The 22,261-nt window shown below is 32.9% G+C and overlaps 3 protein-coding genes across 3 annotated transcripts in view; 2 read left to right on the forward strand and 1 right to left on the reverse strand.

The window, feature by feature from the left end:
- Nucleotides 1-1,168: 1,168 nt before the first annotated feature.
- Nucleotides 1,169-11,007, reverse strand: Cep97 (centrosomal protein 97kDa). The gene is made up of 16 exons (XM_090116818.1): nucleotides 10,995-11,007; nucleotides 10,766-10,923; nucleotides 10,363-10,507; nucleotides 10,171-10,286; nucleotides 9,552-9,751; nucleotides 8,764-8,847; nucleotides 8,357-8,513; nucleotides 7,910-7,988; nucleotides 7,069-7,335; nucleotides 6,558-6,780; nucleotides 5,732-6,022; nucleotides 4,933-5,054; nucleotides 3,818-3,906; nucleotides 2,562-2,666; nucleotides 2,056-2,123; nucleotides 1,169-1,476 (listed from the first exon to the last, which is right to left on the reverse strand). Exons 1-16 carry the CDS (start codon nucleotides 10,996-10,998, stop codon nucleotides 1,371-1,373), a joined length of 2,214 nt encoding a protein of 737 aa, XP_089972944.1. The 5' UTR covers nucleotides 10,999-11,007; the 3' UTR covers nucleotides 1,169-1,370.
- Nucleotides 11,008-11,565: 558 nt separating this feature from the next.
- Nucleotides 11,566-16,629, forward strand: PIG-B (phosphatidylinositol glycan anchor biosynthesis class B). The gene is made up of 10 exons (XM_090116674.1): nucleotides 11,566-11,598; nucleotides 11,946-12,217; nucleotides 12,321-12,546; nucleotides 12,755-12,899; nucleotides 13,370-13,498; nucleotides 13,914-14,066; nucleotides 14,496-14,597; nucleotides 15,287-15,466; nucleotides 15,782-16,007; nucleotides 16,319-16,629. The coding sequence occupies exons 2-10, from the start codon at nucleotides 11,954-11,956 to the stop codon at nucleotides 16,397-16,399; spliced, it is 1,506 nt and encodes a 501-aa protein (XP_089972800.1). The 5' UTR covers nucleotides 11,566-11,598; nucleotides 11,946-11,953; the 3' UTR covers nucleotides 16,400-16,629.
- A 4,226-nt stretch (nucleotides 16,630-20,855) lies between these two features.
- LOC149897043 (hemicentin-1-like) overlaps nucleotides 20,856-22,261 on the forward strand; it is a 37,376-nt gene continuing 35,970 nt past the window's right edge. The window contains exons 1-2 of the mRNA XM_090117001.1: nucleotides 20,856-21,158; nucleotides 21,739-21,968. Of these exons, the coding sequence (XP_089973127.1) occupies nucleotides 20,900-21,158; nucleotides 21,739-21,968 (489 nt within the window). The 5' untranslated portion in view covers nucleotides 20,856-20,899. The remainder of the gene's footprint in view (nucleotides 21,159-21,738; nucleotides 21,969-22,261) is intronic.

Below are 22,261 nucleotides of genomic sequence, written 5' to 3' on the forward strand. Positions count from 1 at the left end.
AACTTAACTAGAGAAGCTCATTCGAGTCATAATATTAAATTTAATATTTCTCTTTATTTTTACAATGTAATTCGTGATGGCAGTGAAAATGATGTTTTAACTTTAAAATAATGTTTTTATTTATGTTTGTGAGAGATTTTTAGAAATTATATAAAAAACATGATTTTTTTATTATAAAGCATTATGAATGTGAAAAATTGTATGATTTACGAATTCAGAATTCAAGCAAAAAATGGCTGAAAATATTGGTTTGTAATTTGTATATTTATTTTACGTATTGTTAGTTTTATTATAATGTATAATAATAAAAATCAGTCGTTCCGAAATTCGAGATGTCTTTTACGCGCCAATTCAACAATTATAAATTTATTTAACTAAAATTAACTTATTTATTATTATATTCAATGGTCAACGATTAAAAATAAATTCAAATAGTTTATTAGATATTTACTTTATGTATAAGCAAATATGTAATCGGCAATTTATCTATGCACAGCAAAATTATGTGAAACAAAATTATGCTAATTACGTGATTTTAGTACTTAAAACTAATGAAAAAAAAATGACTATCCCAACAAAAAACGTCCTAATAATAAACCTTTTTCCAAATCGGTTAACACTGTATTATAAAACGCTAAAACGCTAAAAATATTCCATCACATATACTTATATTACCGAGACATCTGTCTCACTCACACTTGTAACGAAAGAAAGAGGCAGCGTGCGTATTGTATAAGCGATAAGCGCGTACCACATTGACCCTTACTTACTTAGACAATAAAGCGTATTATTGCGTGCGAAATATCACTTTGATCTCGACAATTTTATGGCAGTGTGTGTTATTTTAAGTGAAAATCCGTAAATAAATAAATTATATCTTTACATAATTTCCGTTAATAACGAATTGAATACAAAAAAAAACTCGTGTGGTATTAAATTATTATCTACTAGTACATAAAAAAAAAAAACAAATTCTAATACTGGTTAACAAAAAACATAATTAGTATACCAAACAATTTCAGGTCAACTTAAAACATAATGCTTATATCATACGTCGTATAGATACACAAACAATAATTCTCCATTAAAAAGAGGAATTTTTTTAGATAACATAATATTTGAATTATATTATGTATATTGTACATCAAACAAATAAAGTCGATAGAGCAAGAAATCGAATGCAATTCCAAAAAAAATCCGTCAACTCAAGTCATTCAAAAATAGACTATGTCCTCCAAATACAGTCCATAACGAGTAATCAAATGAATCTCAAAAAAAAAATCATACAAAAACAGACCCTAAATCTCAACAAATAGAGTCTACATTCTACAACCAAAGTGATATTTCCCACGTATATTCTACAATACTTTTCATTCGGCCAACAATTCTGGCTCGTTGGTGTTTATGCTTTGCTCTTGTTCCTCTATGACAGATTCCGTTCTCTCTATTTCTAAAGTTTCTATTTCGGTTTTGTCCCTGTAAAATAATAAAAATACACGTAAATAATGTTGATATTAATAAAAAAAAAGGTTTGTACTGTTGTCTATAGTAATATTGTCAATATGCATTTGTGTAGAAAAAAAATGATATAATATGTATTGGTAAGTTTAAATGAAGATTTAAACTCTAAAACCTTACGCAAAAGGTATCTGAAAATTATTATAGTACTAATATAATAATAATTTCTATTGTTCTTGAATAAAATAAGATATTTTTTCAATTTCATATGCTACTCCTTTTTAACCATTATTCCAGAAACGACGAAGGATCTCAATTATTCAAAGCGTACTAATATTTTATTTTTATTTATAACTAGGTTTCCGCCCGCGCAGTCAAAGAAAAATCCGCATATTTCCCGTTCCCGTGGGATTTCCGGGATTGCGTCATTTTCCCGGGATAAAAAGTCCCAGATAAATGTCCTTTCTCGGGTATCAAAATATCTCCATACCAAATTTCATGAAAATTGGTTCAGCAGTTTAGGCGTGATTGAGTAACGGACAGACAGACAGAGTTACTTTCGCATTTATAATTTTTTATTTATAAAGATATATTTACGTGTTATCTCTCGGCGAAGAGGGCAGTGCGAGAGACTGCGGCCGCCGCAACCAACTCACTCGCTCCTCCTGACATATACACAAACATTTTACTTCAATTATATATAAATAATACATTTTTAAATTAAAACTAATTGATTTACATGCAAGTATGTACTTGCATGTAAATCAATTAGTTTGCATGTGCATTATGCATTGCATTTAAATTTTATGAATGGTATGACGGGGAATCCCGTGCCATAATCATATAATATATTATTCACAAAATCGAACAATAGAATATTTTAGAAAATTATTGAATATGAATATGTTACTGTTACTGATAACTTTATTTTATTTATGCCCAAACGATTAAATATTATGTTTGTAGAAATATTTTACAAACGATTACTAGAAGAACCCAAAAACTAATCTTACACTTCATCAACTTATCTCCTCTACCCATTTTACCGAAACGACTGTACCCATTGCGATGCGATTTCGCACAAGTAGTAGCACAATGTATACCTGTGGTGTGGTGAGCGCTGTAATGTCTGTCTGTGTAGCTCTCGGTTCGCCGGGATTCTTCACAGCCCGTAATACTTCGCGCATGCAACTGCGCAGTTCCTCCACCTGCAATAAAATATTATAATTATTCATTTTACTAGCTTTCCGCCCGCGGCTTCGCCCGCGTTTTCAGAGAAAAACCCGTTCCCGTAGGATTTCCAGGATAATAAATATTATAAATAAATAAATAAATATTATAGGACATAATTACACAAATCGACCTAGTCCCACAGTAAGCTCAATTAAGGCTTGTGTTGTGGGTAGGCGACGATAAATATAATATTTTATAAATACATATATAGATAACACCCAGACCCAAGAACAAATAATTGAGTTCCTCACACAAATATTTGCCCTGGCCGGGGATCGATACCGGGACCTTCGGCTCAGTAGGCAGTTACTTACCACTGCACCAACCGCGTCGTCAAACCTATCCTATGTCCTTTCTCGGGTATCAAAATGTCTCTATACCAAATTTCATGCAAATTGTTTCAGTAGTTCAGGCGTGATTGAGTAACAGACAGACAGACAGAGTTACTTTCGCATTTATAATATTAGTATGGATTTATACACTAGCTGCGCTTCACGGTTTCACCCGCGTGACTTGGATTAGCGTAATGATATATAGCCTATAGCCTTCCTCGATAAATGGGTTAACTATAACACCGGAAGAATTTTTCAAATCGGACCAATAGTTCCCGTGATTAGCGCGTTCAAACAAACTCGTCAGGTTTATAATATTAGTATAGATAAAGAGACATATTTTATTACAATTCTTCTATTTTGTTATTGTTGTAAATTTAATTAAAAACTGCTAACCAATAAATACGAGCATTTACTCTGTTGCTGAACCGAGACAAAAATAACCATAAATAAATAAGTTTTCTACTCTTTATAAGATTTTGCTTTGGAGCTTATTTGCAAATAAACATTTTCCCGTTGATATAAACCTATATTAATCTTAATATATATAAATCTCGTGTCACAATGTTTGTCCTCAATAGACTCCTAAACCACTTAACCGATTATAATAAAATTCGCACACCATGTGCAGTTCGATCCAACTTGAGAGATAGGATAATTTAAACATACCACGGGCGAAGCCGGGGAGGACCACTAGTATTTATATTATAGTTTATTAATCATTATAAGTTATAACATACAAAAAATCAAGTAACATTCAATTATATTTCACAAAGATTGCAATAAAAGATTACCTGCGTTTGCAAATTGAAGCATGTTTCAGTGAGCTGCCTCAACACTTCAGAATTATCATCTAAATCTGGCATCTTCTGCTTTTGCATTTCTGAAAATAATAATGTTATAAAAGAAGATATAGAAAACTAAAACATATTTTCATACCATTTACGTACAATAAATAAACAGACTCCCAATCAAACTCAAACTCAAACATTTATTCAATTAGACTTCTTATAGCACTTTTGAAACGTCATTAAGTACATATTTTCAACATTTACCACCGATTCGGAAAGCAGTATCTACGGAGAAGAACCGACAAGAAACTCCAAATCACGATCAAGTATTATCCGAATTAAAACTCTGCCTGTGCAACTATTAGGCACAGTTTTCTAATATGCGTAATTGACTTTTAACATTATGAATTTCAATTCAAAAAAAGGTTGTAATTTGAATGAATGTTTTATTTACAACGACGCTCAGACATTTTTGACGCCCTTTTTATTGATTACTAGCGGTCCACCCCGGCTTCGCCCGTGGTACATATTTACGTTTTCTCTACATAAAAACCATCCTCGTACTTCAAGGAATATAATAAAAAAAGAATTATCGAAATGGGTTCAGCCGTTCTCGAGTTATGCGCTTACCAACACATTTTGCGATTCATTTTTATATTATAGATGAGTCAAGCTGTTTATAGTACATATTATATACTATTTACTTACTTACTACTTACTACTTAATTTACATCTAAATTATTATCCGTTTATTATCCTAAATTTTTACATCCATTATATTTTTGAACTTTTATTCTTATTATTACAAGAAAAAATAGTATTCCTATCCTATTCCACTAAAGAAATTCTTTACAAAGTCTGGTTGGAAAAGTAAATGATTTTGACTTGAGTAGTAAATTAATTTTAAATTTGTACAAAGTATATTTTATAAATATATATATATAAAAAAGTCGTGTTAGTTACTCCACTTATAACTCAAGAACGGCTGAACCGATTTAGCTGAAAATTGGCAGGGAGGTAGTTTAGAGCCAGGAGAAGGACATAGGATACTAAATATGTACCACGGGCGAAGCCGGGGCGGACAACTAGTTTATAATAGAAAGTAAATTTATAGTTACCAGGTGTCTGCAGTGTAGATACTTTCTTCCACAACGCATTTATGGCTTGCATCTGCAACTGCTGGATCTTTCTTTCGCTCTCTAGAGCTGCTTTTGTTGCTTCCATGTCGCATGTCAACCGTCTACAATGTGAAATAATTAATATATGAAATAATTAATTGTAATATACATATGTGTTATTTATTGCGACTTTAATTTAATTCACCATACTTATATTATAAATGCGAAAGTAACTCTGTCTGTCTGTCTGTTACTCAATCACGCATTAACTACTGAACCAATTTGAATGAAATTTGGTATAGAGATATTTTGTTACCCGAGAATATAGAGGACATAGGCTACTTTTTACCCCGGGACATAGGATAGGTTTTATTCCGGAAATCCCACGGGAACGGGAACTATGCGGGTTTCTCTTTGCGCGGGCGAAGCCGCGGGTGGAAAGCTAGTAGTAATATATGTGTTATTTATTGCGACTTTAATTTAATTCACAATAATTGTTTATGTAAAAAGATGCATTTCCCTATTACATACAAAAGTACGAAAACGAAACACGGAAACATAGAGATAATTACATTAATTTATTTGATAAAAGGGAGTGCGAATTTGGATGGACCTTTTATAAAACAAAGCCCTTCACCCTGTCTGTCTGTTCGCGATAAGCTCAAAAAAGATTACACCTATTTTCATTCTTTTTCTCCAATGGTTGGCCTGGTCCTCGATGTTTTTTCTATTAAAGTTATATATAACGCGGACTTAGCCGTGAACGGAAGGCTAGTATACTAATAATTAATTTACTTACTGTATATGCTGCCTTGCTCTAGCGGCTTGTATAGCGTGTAAAATCCTCATAGTGTCTTTATTCAAATTCCGACTACGATAACCACGCCACATCTTTTGTATTGTGACCGCTGCCATATTCTCAACGCTCATTTTTTTCTGCCTTCTTTGGTTAGACGCGAGTTTAATAATTTCCAATTTGTCCGGATCTATTTTGTCCTTGTCTTGCGTCATGCCGTTCAATTTCTCTTTGGAATCTTGCTTGCCGTTGCGTTGCTCCATTTTGGTTTTCAATTTCGGTGAGGAGGTCGCACTAAAATGATAGATTTAGATGTAAAAAATAAGCATATCAGTGAAATTTTCAAATATCTCTTTAATTTCATTAATGTAATTTTCAAGTAATAATCAAAAGCTCTTTCGCAAATCATTTCGATTTGCGATCAAAATTGCTATAAATAACCAGATTTACTTATGTATTATGCCATATAAACAAAAAATGTATACAGATATATTCCTGGCTATGTAGATGACAAAGTATTTTTACAAAACAAGTTATTGTGAATCCTGCCTCGTGATATATTCATTTTTGACGTGACAACGTCTTATAATTCGATAGAGCCGGCTGCACGCACGAACAAACATGACTCATGCGGCGTTACCTCGCTCTGAGGCGTTCCATGTAAGGCTTGAAGTGCAAGCGAGAGCGCGGAACGAGCGACAAAGAAGCACAATCGGAAGTTGTCACGTTCAACTATCGTCAGTAAACCGACTTTACAGACAACCATTTATTTTTTTTAAACTTTTAAGATAATCAATTCAAATACACTAAAACGAATTAAATTCCCTACCTTTTACTCAACCTGGGTGAGCCTCTTAAATTCTTCTTTTTCTCTTCTTGTATACTGCTATTACTCGACTGCGAAGAGGTAGAGATAGAGTTGGCCTTTGGTATCGTTCTCTGTATATCGTATATGGGGTCTTGGTAATCTGGACTCATTAGGGACTCCGGTACGGGAACCATTTTGGAAGCCGCTTCTAGTGATTGGTTCGTCACTTTTGATTGTTCTGGAACTGAATGTTTGCATGTTGATGTAAAAGGGTTTTTGTTGAAATTTTTGTTTAGGGTATTGAAGTACATAATATAATACACCAAGAGAATTGCTAATATAATTATGGCTCACGTGAGGTAATGTTATTATTAATTATTATGGCATTTACAACTACTAGTTACCATTATTAGAAATTTTTATGATGCGTGTTCAAAAATAATAATGTTTTTACTACTAACTGTACAGATAGAGGAGAACAGAGCTGCAAACATATGTTGTATAATATGCGTGTTACTATGCAGATACTGACCAACTTGCCTCTCCCGAGTGTTTAGCGGCGGAGTGTGCGGCGTAGTATGTGTCACCGAGTTCGGTGTGGTATGTGTAACACTATGTGACGAGGTATGTGTCACACTATGTGACATAGTATGTGACACGGGGTTCGGTGCGGGTAGATCACCGGAACAAGATAGAGACATGGCGTTAGGTGCAGGGCTCGCAGTACGTGGCACACCTCCGTGGTAACTGCACGATAGACGGTCCGGCGAACGACCTAACGCACGGCCGGACATACGAGCTGAAAGGTAAATTTCTTATTAGAAAAGACTATAGTAGATACTAGCGGTCCGCCCCGGCTTCGCCCGTGGTACCTACATGTTTAAACTATCCTATCTCTCAAGTTGGATCGAACTACACATGGTGTGCGAATTTTATTATAATCGGTTAAGTGGTTTTGGAGTCCATTGAGGACAAACATTGTAACACGAGATTAATATATTTTAAGATGTAAGAATTTAGTTAACTTTTATCAAATTAGATGTGAGAGAAAAGAAAGACGCGTTTTATTCAATATATTTTTATAACTGATTTTTCGTACACTTTATGACGGCTCAAGGCCTCCGAGAATAAAACTCCTCGCTTTAAAGAGTTTGAGGTTCAGATGGTGTAAAATAGCTTAATAATACAATGAATAAAGAAGATATTACAATGAAAACACTGTTGTTATAAAACTGACTTGAGACTTTTATTGGCCTTTATTATAAGTGAATTTATTTATTTCACATTACATACTTATATGAAACGTTTACTTTTAATTTTTAAAATAAAAATTTAAATCTTAAGATTATTTTGTGAACATTCATTATCCTTACCTTGCATTCTCGGTGACTGCAGTTTCGACTTCACTGGACTATGATTTTGATCTTTCAACTGTTGTTGATGGTGCTGTGCCTAAAAATGATCATACCATAATTATGAATAATATTTAATTAAAATTACTAATGAAGACATAATATCTTTAAAGAGATAAAATACAAACTATCTATAGAACTTTTTTATTTTTGAATTGGTTAAAAATATTATCCATATTAAAAAAATGAATCGCAAAATTTGTTGGTAAGCACATAACTCGAGAAAGACTGAATCGATTTCGTTAATAATATTTTAATATACCTTGAAGTGTGAGGATGGTTCTTATAGAGAGAAAACGTAAACATGTACCACGGGCAAAGCCGGGGCTGACCCCTAGTTTATTATATTTTTATAGTTAACCAACCATTCAACTCATTTAGTTAAAGAATACCAAAACAATCACATACCTTGCTTAATATAAGCCTCAATTTCCTCTGGTCCTCCGTCTCTAGTGCATCTGCAGTGAGAGGACAGGTCGAAGCGAGATATTCGCACACTTCGCGGTGTTGGCCCGCGTGGAAGTGACGGCCTTTGCCTTGGCTGTATAGCCACTCGGCTTTCAGGCTGAAATAAATAATCATATCATTATAAATAATAATAATATTAAAACCTTTGTAGTAAAAATGTGTAGCTAAGCGTAAAATTCGAGAACGGCTGGATATTTTTTAATACATTCCAAATTGATACCATTCACATGCAATACATAATGTAACACTTTTATAATTATGTATTAACAAAATAAGAATAACTTTTTGGCAAAAATTTTGTTCATCCACTCAATATAAAAATCGAAAGCTATATAAATAACACTAACCTTTCAATAGCGCTGACGATGAAACCATCAATGGATTTGACACTCATAATCCAGTTTAGAACAAACGGCCGGTAATCAAAACCTCTGTTATGTAATAGGAAATATTCTTGTGATGATTTTTTTTATTTCTAATATTTTTTAACTGAAATTTCTTTAGGCGCGTTGAGATATCAATGTTCCGTCATGGCAATACCGTCACGTCATGGAGTAAGGCGACGATTTTGGTATCTTTGAATCTTACCAAAGAAGTTTTTCTGAAACGTGTTTCCGGCACACACTTTTTTTTCTTTTATTATCATATAATGTGATTTGTCACATACATCAGATAAATGCCTGTATCAACAAGATTGCCATATTGAAGTCTCATTAATAAAATTAAAATTAATTAACTCATCTGCTCTAGTGTATGTTTTACATATTCAATAGTGCTTGAAAAACAGTATGATAATTTAATGCTATAAACATAAACAAACAAGATTCTCATTAGAAAATTTTCCTGCGTTTTTTTCTATAATGTATTTAAAATTTTCTACAAAATATAGCATATTGTGTGGGACACAGCTAGGCCATGTGGTTTAACCCGCATTGCTCCGCTCCTGCTGGTCTTACCCTGTTGGTCTTAGCCTATAGCCTTCCTCAATAAAGGCTATCTACCACTAACAGAAGTTCCACAGATTAGAGCATTCAAATAAACTCTTCGACATTATAAAATTAGTATATATTTGAAACAAAACTAAAAGTTTGCAATTCTTGTTAGATAGTCAATTAAGTTCAATACAAAAGGATACAACTTGTCTTTCCCCGCCATTGCAACACATGGATTCCCCTGTATCGTAAAGCTGTCCAACTGGTTCAAATGCACCAAGAACGACACTTCATTCAAATCGGGGATGTTATTGTGTGCAAGCCCCAAGTGAGTGAGGTGGGGAGGTAGGTATCGGTCACATTGGCGGAGGTCCACTATCCTGTTACGTTCCAAGCTGAGATGCTAAAATTAAAGATAAATATTATAAGAGACACAGCAGGTATATGTAAAGCCAATATTTTAATGTATCTGTAATGTAATTGGCTGTATTACAATCTTAATATATATAAATCTCGTGTCACAATGTTTGTCCTCAATGGACTCCTAAACCACTTAACCGATTATAATAAAATTCGCACACCATGTGCAGTTTGATCCAACTTGAGAGATAGGATAGTTTAAACATGTAGGTACCACAGGCGAAGCCGGGCGGACCACTAGTTTTATATTAATGTTTCACATTAACACCCATATAGGACTTTGTTCTATGAGTAAAGTGAATTACTATAACATAAAATATTACAACCAAATTATTGAAAATATACTATTGAATAATGACTAGAATATGTACTAAAGAAAATATGTTATTAAAAATATCTTACCTTTAAATTCTTTAAATACGAAATATCAGCGATAAATGATATTTGATTATTAGATAAATCCAAATGTTCCAAGTGTATATTGTGGTTCAAATGTTCAATCGATTTTATATTATTACCTAAAACAAATATCAAATTAATAATATTGTATGACGGTTTTATTTTTTATTTTTATTCAATCTTATAGCATCTTACCAGCCAACTTTAAAACTTTCAAATAGATCATGTCCTTCAGCCCTTCAATTTGCAAAATACCATTGTTGTTTAAAGAGAGAATTCTGATATTTGTTAATCGAGACACTCCATGCATTCGCACCAGAAAATTGTTGCATATTGACAGCTAAAATAAAACGTTTTTATCATTGCATATATAATAATAATATTAATATGAGTTATAATTAACTAAGAAATTCTAAATAACACTAGAAATATTATTATTTATCCCTTCACAATCTTAGGTATAATTTTTCTGACTTATAAACAAGTAGGTAGTCAAGTAGCCGGCAGCAATTGTAAAATTGGGGTAAGAAATGCGGCTAACATAATTTTCTTATTTCAATGTATTTATTAAACATTGTATGTAAGAATAATACTTTACGTTTTCGACTCGGTTATAGGTATCAAGATTATCCAAACGTTGTAGTTCGTTTTGGTCGAGAATCAAGTTGATAATCGTCTTTGATTCCTCGGAAGGCGCTTTCTCTATTTTCTTCAGCCCACGCCTCGATAAATCCAAAGTTACATCGTTCGTAGTATCTAAAAGTTTAAAAGGAATTACTTATACTATTTCTTTAACTATGAGTAAACATGGAAAATATTCTACATACCCATATTTTGTATATTTATAGCATTTTTAGTTTAAAATAAATAAATGACAATGATGCAGTTTTCCACAAAAATCAACATTTGTAAATTAACGTTCCAAATTACGATAATGACAAGTCACAACATATTTTCTTGAATATAATTTGTCATATTTATATTAAAATGAAATAGCATTCGATTCGCATAAATATCCTTTTCGAAAGGCTTAAAATTAATGTTGGCATGATTATAAGCGAATCTATGATCATAGGATTCGCCACACCTTCACTAATTTTATTTATAATAATTTAGGAACGGAGTCCGTTTCACGGTAAAACTTTTAGTGATGCATCGTATTGAATTTTTGCTACGATAGATCGGTAAAATAAATGTATTGAGTATGTGATTGAGTACGTTTTAAACCAGAATAATAGGATTCTGACAATTTTGGATTTATATATACATATAGAGGAAAATATAAAGTAGAACTATCAAAATTGAAAACTGATCTTATAGCATGTAACATTGAACATAAATATTGATCGCACAACAAGTCCATTACAAAAGTCAAAACATCACTAGTTAAGGAGTACTACGGCGGCGGTCCGCGGTGTTATTTGTGGTGAGGTTAGTACATCAAATTTATGTGAAAATAATGAATTGGAATTAAAATATGAATAAATGTTGAAAAATAATACGATATAACAATATTAGTTCTTGTAATCCAACATCGATAGTTTAGAGAAATTCATCATTCATTCAACTTTCCTGCCTAGAAAAAGGGACGCGGCAGTTGACACTCATTTCGGATGGCTTATTTTTGTCTGATAGCGTCTATTTATAACATTCCCATAGGAATGTTATGTTAACATTTTCTTTGCGTTTTGTATGAATTATGAAGAAAACCAGAATTTCGAATACATAGTAACATACCATTTTCCTATTTATAGCTGATTGGGTGTAACTTGTTTTAGGCGGGAGAATGGCTTTGGCAAAGGGCCTGAGGCCGCTCCAGGTCTTCTTAATGATATTAACAGTGAGGTTAGCGTCAATATTTCTAGTGCAGACTTGGTTTGTACCTGATGAATATTGGCAGACCTTGGAAGTGGCCCACAAACATGTTTTTGGCTATGGATACTTGACTTGGGAATGGAAGAAGGGAATTCGAAGCTTCCTATACCCGGGCATTGTATCTGCGCTCTATGCTATACTTAAATTCACCAGCCTCGATTACCCTGAAGCTGTGGTAAGATTTTCTGCATTTTACAATTTGTGAATTTTATTATCTAAGCTGTTTTACACATTTTGTTAATGTTAGCATTTTTTACATATATAAATTTTCCTTTTAGATTTTACTTCCACGGGTCTTCCAAGCCACATTGAGTGCGGTGGCTGACTACAGATTTTACAAATGGACAGGAAGCAGGAAATGGGCCCTTTTCCTTATCCTCACTTCATGGTTTTGGTTCTACACAGCTAACAGAACGTTGCTGCAGACAGTGGAAACTGTCCTCGTAATTATTGGCTTATCTGTGTTCCCGTTCAAAGCAGGAAAAATGGGATATTACGATAAAGGTTATTTATCCTGTTCCATTAAATGAGGATTTAAGAAACTGTTATGTAAACAAGATTATTTATTTACATTGTGTTTGAAGTTTTGCCTGGTATTTAAGGAAAAAAAAATGGTTTTATCCTATCTTTACATTTCTTGATTCAATCCTATCACATAAAGAAATATGTACTACACTTCTATGGCAGTTCCTTATTTTCATGATATTTTCAGAGGACAACAGTTGGGTGTGGCTGGCAGTGATATCAGTGTTTATTCGCCCCACCTCTGCTCCAATTTGGCTTGTTCTGGGATTATACAACCTCTTCACCACAAACCAAGGAAAATGGCTGATCTTACAGAAATATTTGCCGATCAGGTACTATGTGTTTCTATTCACATTTCCAAAAGTATTGTAACTTTGTTAGGACTGCATTCATAATTTACTCTTTTTTTAACAGATATTTTATGTATTACATGAAGTATTTTTGTGGTATACCAATGTTTATAATATATTTTGCGAATGTGTATTATTATATGATTATAATTTTTATATCATTGTGCGTCTATTCTGCTATGGTAAATTAATTAATGTATGCAATTATGGCTTTTCTGCATTGCCACACACATCATGAGCATTTTTATTACAGTTATTACACAATTTTTATGATGAAATTTCAGCCTTTGAGCATAACATACACATGTATGTTTATAGCTAAATTCTATACTGCAAGTATAGAATTTAGCTATAATATTTATTCTTTTGTAATTTTAAAGTGTCTTGTTTACCCTTTTTAAATAATATTAATTATTAATGAATTTTTATCAACATATATATTTATATTTCAGCATCATAGGCGGAGGCAGTCTCGTAGCTTTGGACTCTTACTACTACGGAGAGCTGATCATCACTCCTTGGGAATTCTTTAAATACAATATACTGCATGATGTTTCGTCTTACTATGGAACTCATCCATGGTTTGTATCCAAATTTCATGTTGAATAAATACATAATTGTAATTATTGTAGTTAATTTTGCATATTATTTTATTGATAGATTAACATTTGTGATTGAAAATGCTCTTTTTAATCATTTAAAGGGCTGAGTTTAAATATTCAGAAAAAAGCTTAAAAAGTAATATTTTCTTTGCAATGCAAGTGACAAATTATATAATTGACCATTAAAAGTACCTTTGTTAGTTCTTCATGACTCATTTCTATAAAAAAAAAGATGGGTTGCACTCCGGGAGTGCCGGCAGAAGTGAAAACTTGATTATTAACGTTGAGCATGTTTGATATTACGTCGGCGAGTTTAAGATTTTATACCCAACGCCGCTAAAGAAGTTTTCACTTCAATAATATAATTTACCAGTAACATAAACTTAATTCACAGGTACTGGTACATAACGGAGGGTATGCCGGCAATTCTCGGAGTGAGCCTGCCGCTCGTGCTGTGGGGAATCTATACAGTGCTTCGCAGACCCAAACAGAATAGCATCGGAGTTGTGCTGTTGGCTGCCGTGGCTCTGCATCTGGCAGTACATAGGTATGGCAGTTTTTGTGATCTGTTTTAAAACTAAACTAGAGAATTATTGGTAATATTTATGCAGAGAATTATTGGTAATATTTATTATTATTAATTATTTTATGCAGTGGTCATAATCAATATTTATTAATTAATATTAATTTGTCTCTAATATAATATAACATGTGCAAAATCACGGATCCCATGTATACTTATCAAATAAATTATCTTGCTCAAACCAGCAACAGAAAAATATTTATAAACAATTTTAATACTTGAAACTATGCTTTCTGTGGAATTTTTATTTTTTGATTTTAATGTTTTTTGTGATCGCTTTTCTAATTAATAATAGCATCTGTCAAGTAGAAAATAAATAAAAAAAGAGCTTTCTTTAATATGGGCGTCTGCCAAGTACAAAATGTAAAATTGTAATACAAATGTAACTTTCAGCTGTATCCCACACAAGGAAGTGCGTTTCGTGCTGCCGCTAATACCAATACTGCTATACATCGCGCAAGATGTCGTGGTGCCTTGGAGTCGGAAGGCCAAGAAGTATGTACTTTTTTCTTTTATTATTACAGAGTTTATCATATTATGATTGTTTAAAAATTGCGTAACAATAATATTTTCTTCCCAGCAATCTATAAACCTGCAGATTGGGAAAACGGAAAAGATAAATAAAAATTTAGGGCTTGTGTTACCACTTGACGATATTGTCCCAGATAGCCTATTTAACAGTTTGGGACATACATGATTCGTGATTAAAATCACTGACGATCTGTCAATCGAAATAATATATCCAGAATGTAATTGGAGCTATTTGCGATTAATATTAATCACTAGCTGCGCTCCGTGATTTTACCCGCGTGGCTCCGCTCCTGTTGGTCTTAGTGTGATGATATAATATAGCCTATAGCCTTCCTCGATGAATAGGTTATCTAACACCGAAAGAATTTTTCAAATCGGACCAGTAGTTTTTGAGATTAGCTCGTTTAAACAAACAAACTCTTCAGCTATATCTTATATTATATAAGATTCTCGTGTCACAATGTTAGTCTGCATACTCCTCCGAAACGGGTGGACCGATTCTCATGAAATTTTCTGTGCATATCGGGTAAGTCTGAGAATCGGCCAATATCTATTTTTCATATGTACCACGGGCGAAGCTGGGGCGGACCGCTAGTAATATTATAATATTAGTATATATTATTGCAAGTATCTAATATGTTTCGTTATTTTAGCTGGCAACTGTACACTCTCGCGACACTACTAGTGGTGGGCAACGCGTTCCCCGCGGGCTACTTCGGGCTGGTGCACCAGAGCGGGCCGATGCCGGCGATGGCGCTGCTGCGTGACGTCATCCCGCACAACCGCACCACCGTGCTGTTCATGATGCCGTGCCACTCGATGCCGCTCTACAGGTGACGTGTTGTGTAGCTGGCACCTGGACGCTTGTAGTCGGTAACACGAGTCAGGCAATTGCCTGACTTCATATTGCCATTTTGAAGCGTATAATATAGATACGTATGTAACATATCTACAAAACATCGGCGTAATAAACAACTAGACACTTAAAATGATTATTAACACTAAACTTTGAATCTTACTGCAACAGAATAAGGTGTTAATTGATGAACATTTTGCTCAACAAAACTTGGTCAATTATTTAATGTAATGCAAATACCCAACAAACTTATTCACATATTAATTTTCTAATCTATTTATTCTCCCCACAGCCACCTCCACATGAACATAACAGCCCGATTCCTGGACTGTTCACCTCCTCCCACCGGCTTCACTTGCGAATCTGACACGTTCTACATCAATCCGACGCAATGGTGGAGACAGGAGTACTCGGACAAGCAGTTACCGGACTTCATTGTGCTGTTTGATGTGTTGAGGGGACGCGTGGAGTCGCTACTGAGGGGATATCAGCTGATGTATCAAGTGCCACACTCACAGGTATAGTATTGTTAATTTTGGTAGTTTGTTGTTGTAAGAAATGCGAATCCGTTGTATTCTACGTGAATTTAGTGCAGTAGGTATTTGATTTAATTTTCAATCAATTAAAAAATTTATTTATTTTTGGTTTCTTATATCATGATTTTTTGACTTGGTAAAAAGAATTTATTGAGTCTTTTTAATTTAAATTATCCTTAAATTATCTCTACTGTAAGCTCGCTTAAATATCCGTTTGTTATTTTGTGTAAAATAGATAAGTGTTAATTTCTGCACGCATTCTAGTAAGTAATTGTCCTTTATGTTATTTCCAGTTTGGCGACGGTGAAGTGGGCAAGAACATACTCATAATGGAGCGCGAGCAGAGTCGCGCGGCGGGCGCGCAGGACGTATAACAGATGCTACTGCTGGCGGCCTGCGACGCGGTGGTGCTGTACTGCTACAGCAGCTTCGTGTGGGGGTTCCGGCCGCCAACCCTGCCGCCCCGACACTACCGCCGCTACAACCACTTCAACCAGCACTAGTGTGTGTGACACCTACCGTCAGTGAACTTGCTATGTGTGGTGTCCGATGTGATCTAGTGACCCTGTAAAAGTTATAAATACCCGCACTTATTCTATAATAATATACAGATGAAAACACCTACCATCGCAGTTAATGTTGGAGGAAATAATGCTGTGTTATGTCTGATATGATCTAGTGACAGTTTAAAAGTTATTATCCGCATTAATTGATGAAAAAAAATGCTATGGGTGATGTCCGATGAAAACACCTGCCATCGCAGTAAATGTTGGGAGAAATTATGCTACTGTGTACTAGTGACCCTGTAAACGTTATAAATACTGCCCCCGCCGCACTAATTATTGTCGAAAATGATGATATGTGTGATGTCCGATAGAAAGAACTGCCGCAGTAAATGTGATGTTTGATCCGATACTAAAATGCGGCGGGTTGGGAATATTAGTGCAATATGCTCAGTAGCAATTGGAGTTCACCTTTTAATCGTAGCAGTGGAACTGTAGCAGTAGCAGTGTCTACAGAAGGCATTTCACAGTTGGATTATTGCAGTACATCTATAGCGGTGGGATTATCATAAAAGACCATACAGTGAAACTAACATATTTATAGCGGGAATTTTATGTTAAAGGTGTGGCAGTGAAGCTATTGCTATGAGACTTGCAGTAAGATTAATGCAGTCGGACTTTCGCAGTAGGGATGTAGTAGAGTGTAGTTAACAAGTATAACTATTGTAGTAAGTCATTAGTAAAACTACTAAGGGACTCGACAATAGTTATACAGCTGTTATAAATTTCGTAATAAAGTTGTCAAAGCAGACCATATAATAAGTGCAACTATTAATAATATGTGTGCCAAACGACCAGCCAAAGTGCAGTAAGGTTTTTGCACTAACATTTTTAAATAACAACACAAGACTTAAGAGAAGATATTTGTATAACTATACTCTTATTGACTGTATAATACACATGATTTTGACCTTTGAATAATTATTACATAAAATATTTGACTGTGTAGTGATTTGTTTTCTAAAATAACATAATCAATTGACTTGTGAAAGAAAAATGATTATTACACTACTAAGATATTAAAAATTTATGACCAAGAGTTTAAAATAACTTTTGACGTGTCTATGATAGCTATAGACAAAAAAATATATATTTAAATATTGTGCCAACATGCTGATATTTACATTTAAATTAACGATGAATAATTAAATTTCTAATACTTTATGTGCATTTATGGAATGTAGGTTTATAAAATAAGGTAGAAAGTTCTTACTAAGTGTCTGTAACCCTCCATAATATAATAGTACTTCTAGACAATGCGTCCATGCACTAAGCATGCGCAAACTTTGGATATTAAATTGTTTTCAATTTCATATATGTATACTGCTATATTTATTCAAATCGTTTTATTTCGCGTGTAATATAGCCAATTATTAAAATACGAGTAGATTAACGGTAATGAGGGTAAATTCGAAAAATGATCATATCATACATGTAACAAACTATGCTGTTCCAAAAGTCATGTTGTAACTGACCTAAAAAATTAAAAATGTATGCATGTACTAGAGTACACACGTAAGAAGTGAAACTTCTTTATGACCTTAAAAATGTCACGAGTATGGCGTAACGCAAAAATGTCACGCGTACGGCGTAACGCAAAAATGTCACGCGTACGGTGTAACGCAAAAATGTTACACTAAATTTTTGTCCAACCCGATAAAGAAGTTTCACTTCAATAAGGTTTTTAATTCAACTGTGACAACATTCATGTCATAAAATCACTGCGTGGTGTAATGATAGACAGACGAATAAACAAGCACACTATTGCATTTATAATATTGGTGAGGAGTTAGCACATGATTAATAAAGATATAATATTATTATTTTCCAAACTTGTTATTGAGGAAAAGCGTTATATGCGTTACATGTATTTCGAGTATCGAGCTTGGTAGGCGAAGTATATTGGTGCGGTAAGACTAGGCCACTATTTGGCAGGAAACCCATGGTGCGTCACTACCGCTAGCGTTGGAGTGAATCTACTTAATAACTCAGGCCCCGGAATCACAGACAATAGAAAATCTATTGTGTCGTGGCCCGATCGGGCCGTTCGGGGCTGGGTTAATTTGCTTATTATAGTAATAATGTTTCATAACTTCTTTCATGTGTTGATGTACTTGACAATAAGTGTCGTAGTTTTGCTGTTAATGTAGATTTTCATGTAATTAGATGCTGTGTTCCTACATGTTTGGCTTTTTAACTATCTTGACAAGCATACTATTAAAATAGGTAAACAATAGATTCGGTAATTCATATTATTTTTACTTGAATATTTTGACTATTTTTATTATTAAACTAAGTATGTGGTGGGTACTAAAATAATTATAAAAATTAATGTAATAATTATTTCTACACCTATATAAATTAATTAATTGTTATTTTATATGTCTCGAAGTATGTCTAGAACATATTAAATTTTTCGATTAAATATTCTTATTTTATTACTATTTTTTATAATTATATTTAACTATACAATAATAGATTTAATTCATAATTACAATTCAATATAATAGTGAAGTAGTAATTTGAATGTCTGTACTTGATGTCTATAAATATTGTGAAAGTTATTGAATGTTCTTAATAATATAATAATAGATAAATAAATATACATTACCTTTAATTTTCCGATTTGGTTTGTTCGGCTTGTTTCAAGTACAGTTGAATTCTATATTATCCAAATATAAATCCATGACTTCTTACAGGTTTTACTTCGTTGTTAACTTGCCAAAGCACTGAATAACAAATATGGGGTCATTTGTAGTATATTTTAATTGACACTTTGTTCATTTAGGCAATTATATAGTTCAAAATATGTATAACAGTTAAAAAATACACTAAAATAGCTAAATTATACGTATTAATACAGTTATGACTGCTAGTAATCTCAAATTTTCACATTCTTTTTTCAAATACATATTCAACTTTTTTTTTGTAATAGCAAATTTTTGAAACTTGGTTTCTATTAAATATTAATGACCCCTATACATATTATGTTGTTATAAATATGTTTTTTTTTTTATAATTATTGTGTGTTGAAAATTAAAACTGATGTTACGAATAAATAATTAAAATGCCACCGATAATTCGCAAATAAATTCTCACGTTTTTTTTCGTATTTAATTGTATTTTTAATGAAGCTTCTACTAAAATAAGTTAATTAACCGGGCACTTTATTGGCAATCTATTGTGTCTGTTTATAATGTTTTTAATAATTTTTTGCAATTTCATTGCAATATAATATTTTAAGACGTAGTGTAGGTAAACAATTTCTTTGCTCAAAGTTTAAAGACGTTGTTTTAGATATAAACATATGCAAGAGCTCATTTGTTTTATACATTTTACAAAACTTTTTGAAGAAATATAATATATGCCAATTTTTGTGTTATTTTTTCAATGTTTTACGCTTTATGGAGCATTTATTTTAAATAGTGATACATCATCGTATAAAAAATATGATTTACCTATTCTGTCGACATAGTTAAAGATTTTTATGGTATAATATAAATGAGCTCTTTATATATTTTTTTTAGCAAAATATGTTGTTGTGAATTAAGATTATATGTATCAAGTTTATTTGCCATACTTAGCTGTATTTTCAAACTCCTGATGCTGATGATAAAAAATTGACTTGACATATTTTTTTATTATGTTATAAAATGTACTTCAAACTCAACTTAAAATCTAAATATATTTTAAAATGATTACATCCATAGTAGAAAAATAAAAATTAATTAAGTATTTTATGTATGTATTTCTATTTGACTATTAAATGTAATAGAAAAGATAATTTTGAGCATTTTTTTTCTGGGCTGTCCCAGTGTTGTTTTGTGCAAGTAAAGACGTCTATTAGTAATGTGTGAATTTTAATAAAGATTTTATTTTTATTCCCTTTTTTATTTATTTTAATTTTTTATGTATCAATGTATCATTATTTTCTAATACTATTTTGTACCTGAGGTACGTTTTAAAAACTTGATTCCTTTCCATAGTTTTATATTTATTTAAATTATTTTTATAAGTAGTGAGTGTAACCTCTTCTTTATTTGACAAGGCAAAGGACAATTATTATTCTTTGCCATTGTGTTCATGATTAATGAGACATGATGATTAAATTATAGTTTTTTGACCATAAAATTATAATCCTGAAGCATGTAGTTGGTAATTTGAATTCAAGTACAGAAAGATCTAACCCAGATTGATTGTATGGTCATAGGTCATTGATAACATCTAGCTCTTTACAACAAAATACTATTCATTACGCGCTCGCGATTCATGTAACTTTTACATGTTTCGAAATTCGAATTAGGCGCGAAAATGGTTTTATTTCTTTTAACTTTTCTCATTCTATTTTCAAATTCGTACCAGTTTATTGTAGAGAAACAAAACGCTACCAGAGCTAAGATAATTGATAAAGACGATGGTAAAAGCAGTTTAGTTTTTGTGTTTGATACAACGGGGTCGATGCATAATGATCTGAGGCAGCTTCGGGCTGGTGCAGAGATGATTTTGAAAACGGCGCTCGAAGAAAGCAATGTTATCGCAGATTTTGTGTTCGTTCCATTTCACGATCCAGGTAAGTTTTATTTTACATTAAGGTGACTTTTTTTTTGTAGTTCATTGAGATTTTTCACATAAACAACTTATCTACTATGCTAGTTAATGTAATGATTGCCATTAACCATTTCCTTATTTATGTACAAAAGGTTATCCCTCTGAATAAGCTACGCAAAGACATTTAAGCAAATTTATTATTGAAAATGTTCGCCGCGTTTTTGCTAATAGAAAATAAGTTAATTAAATTCTATGACTATGCTACATTTTAATCAGATTCTATCTTAGCCCCGGGAAATACAAACCTAGAAACTAAATTCAGAAAAAGGCCGATTATTTATGTTTTTATTTACTAAAATTTATAACAAGTTTCAATAACATTTTAACGCATATTGAAGTTCATCGAGTTGTGTGAAATATGCAACTATTTTGATTTTATGTAATAATAAATAGAATACGAATAGTTGTAAAGCAACTAGGCCTTAGATTTTGTAGACAGGATCCATACTGTTAATCTGTAATCCATACTGGTGTCTGTGGCCAAAGTTGAATGACTAACTTTACAAATAGATTACATAATCTTGGTTTTATGAATTATTTAGCCATCGGTCCAGCAACAGTGACAAAAGACAAGGAAGTATTCAAAGCTGCGTTGCAGATAGTCCACGTGTACGGTGGGGGGGATTGCCCGGAGAAGTCCTTGGGGGGGTTACTACTAGCGCTTAACGTTAGCCGTCCCAGGTCGTTTGTGTATGTGTTCACTGACGCAACGGCGTCTGATCATAGGCTAGTGGGAAAGGTCCTGGATGCTGTGCAGAGGAAGCAGAGTCAGGTTGGTAAATTAGTAGTATTTTTTATTATTTATTAAATTAGTAGTAGTCTATACTTCTATACTAATATTATAAAGAGGAAAGGTTTGTATGTATGTATGTATGTATAGTTTTCACGCATAAACTACTGAACCGATTTTGATGAAATTTGGCAGAGATAATCTTTAGACCTTGAGGAAGAACATAGGCTACCTTTTATTGCGAAATATGTAGGTACCACGGACGAAGCCGGGGTGGACCGCTAGTATTACATAATTTTTACAGTGGAAAAATAAATACATGAAAGGGAACAATA

This window comes from Colias eurytheme, chromosome 26 (genome assembly GCF_061535395.1).
Source record: "Colias eurytheme isolate Ceu_HAF_F1 chromosome 26, ilColEury1 Martin Lab GWU primary, whole genome shotgun sequence".
In the NCBI taxonomy this organism is placed as follows: domain Eukaryota; kingdom Metazoa; phylum Arthropoda; class Insecta; order Lepidoptera; family Pieridae; genus Colias; species Colias eurytheme.

Bases quoted from the DNA above. Each gene is read 5' to 3' on its own strand.
- Cep97 (XM_090116818.1), bottom strand. The intron at 10,287-10,362 runs GTAAGATGCTAT...TATTTGTTTTAG, and splicing joins GAAAGTTTTAAAGTTGGCTG to GTAATAATATAAAATCGATT. The intron at 6,781-7,068 runs GTCAGTATCTGC...GCAAACATTCAG, and splicing joins CACTCGGGAGAGGCAAGTTG to TTCCAGAACAATCAAAAGTG.
- PIG-B (XM_090116674.1), top strand. From the start codon at position 11,954: ATGGCTTTGGCAAAGGGCCTGAGGCCGCTCCAGGTCTTCTTAATGATA. The intron at 13,499-13,913 runs GTTTGTATCCAA...CTTAATTCACAG, and splicing joins TACTATGGAACTCATCCATG to GTACTGGTACATAACGGAGG. The intron at 14,067-14,495 runs GTATGGCAGTTT...TGTAACTTTCAG, and splicing joins CTGCATCTGGCAGTACATAG to CTGTATCCCACACAAGGAAG.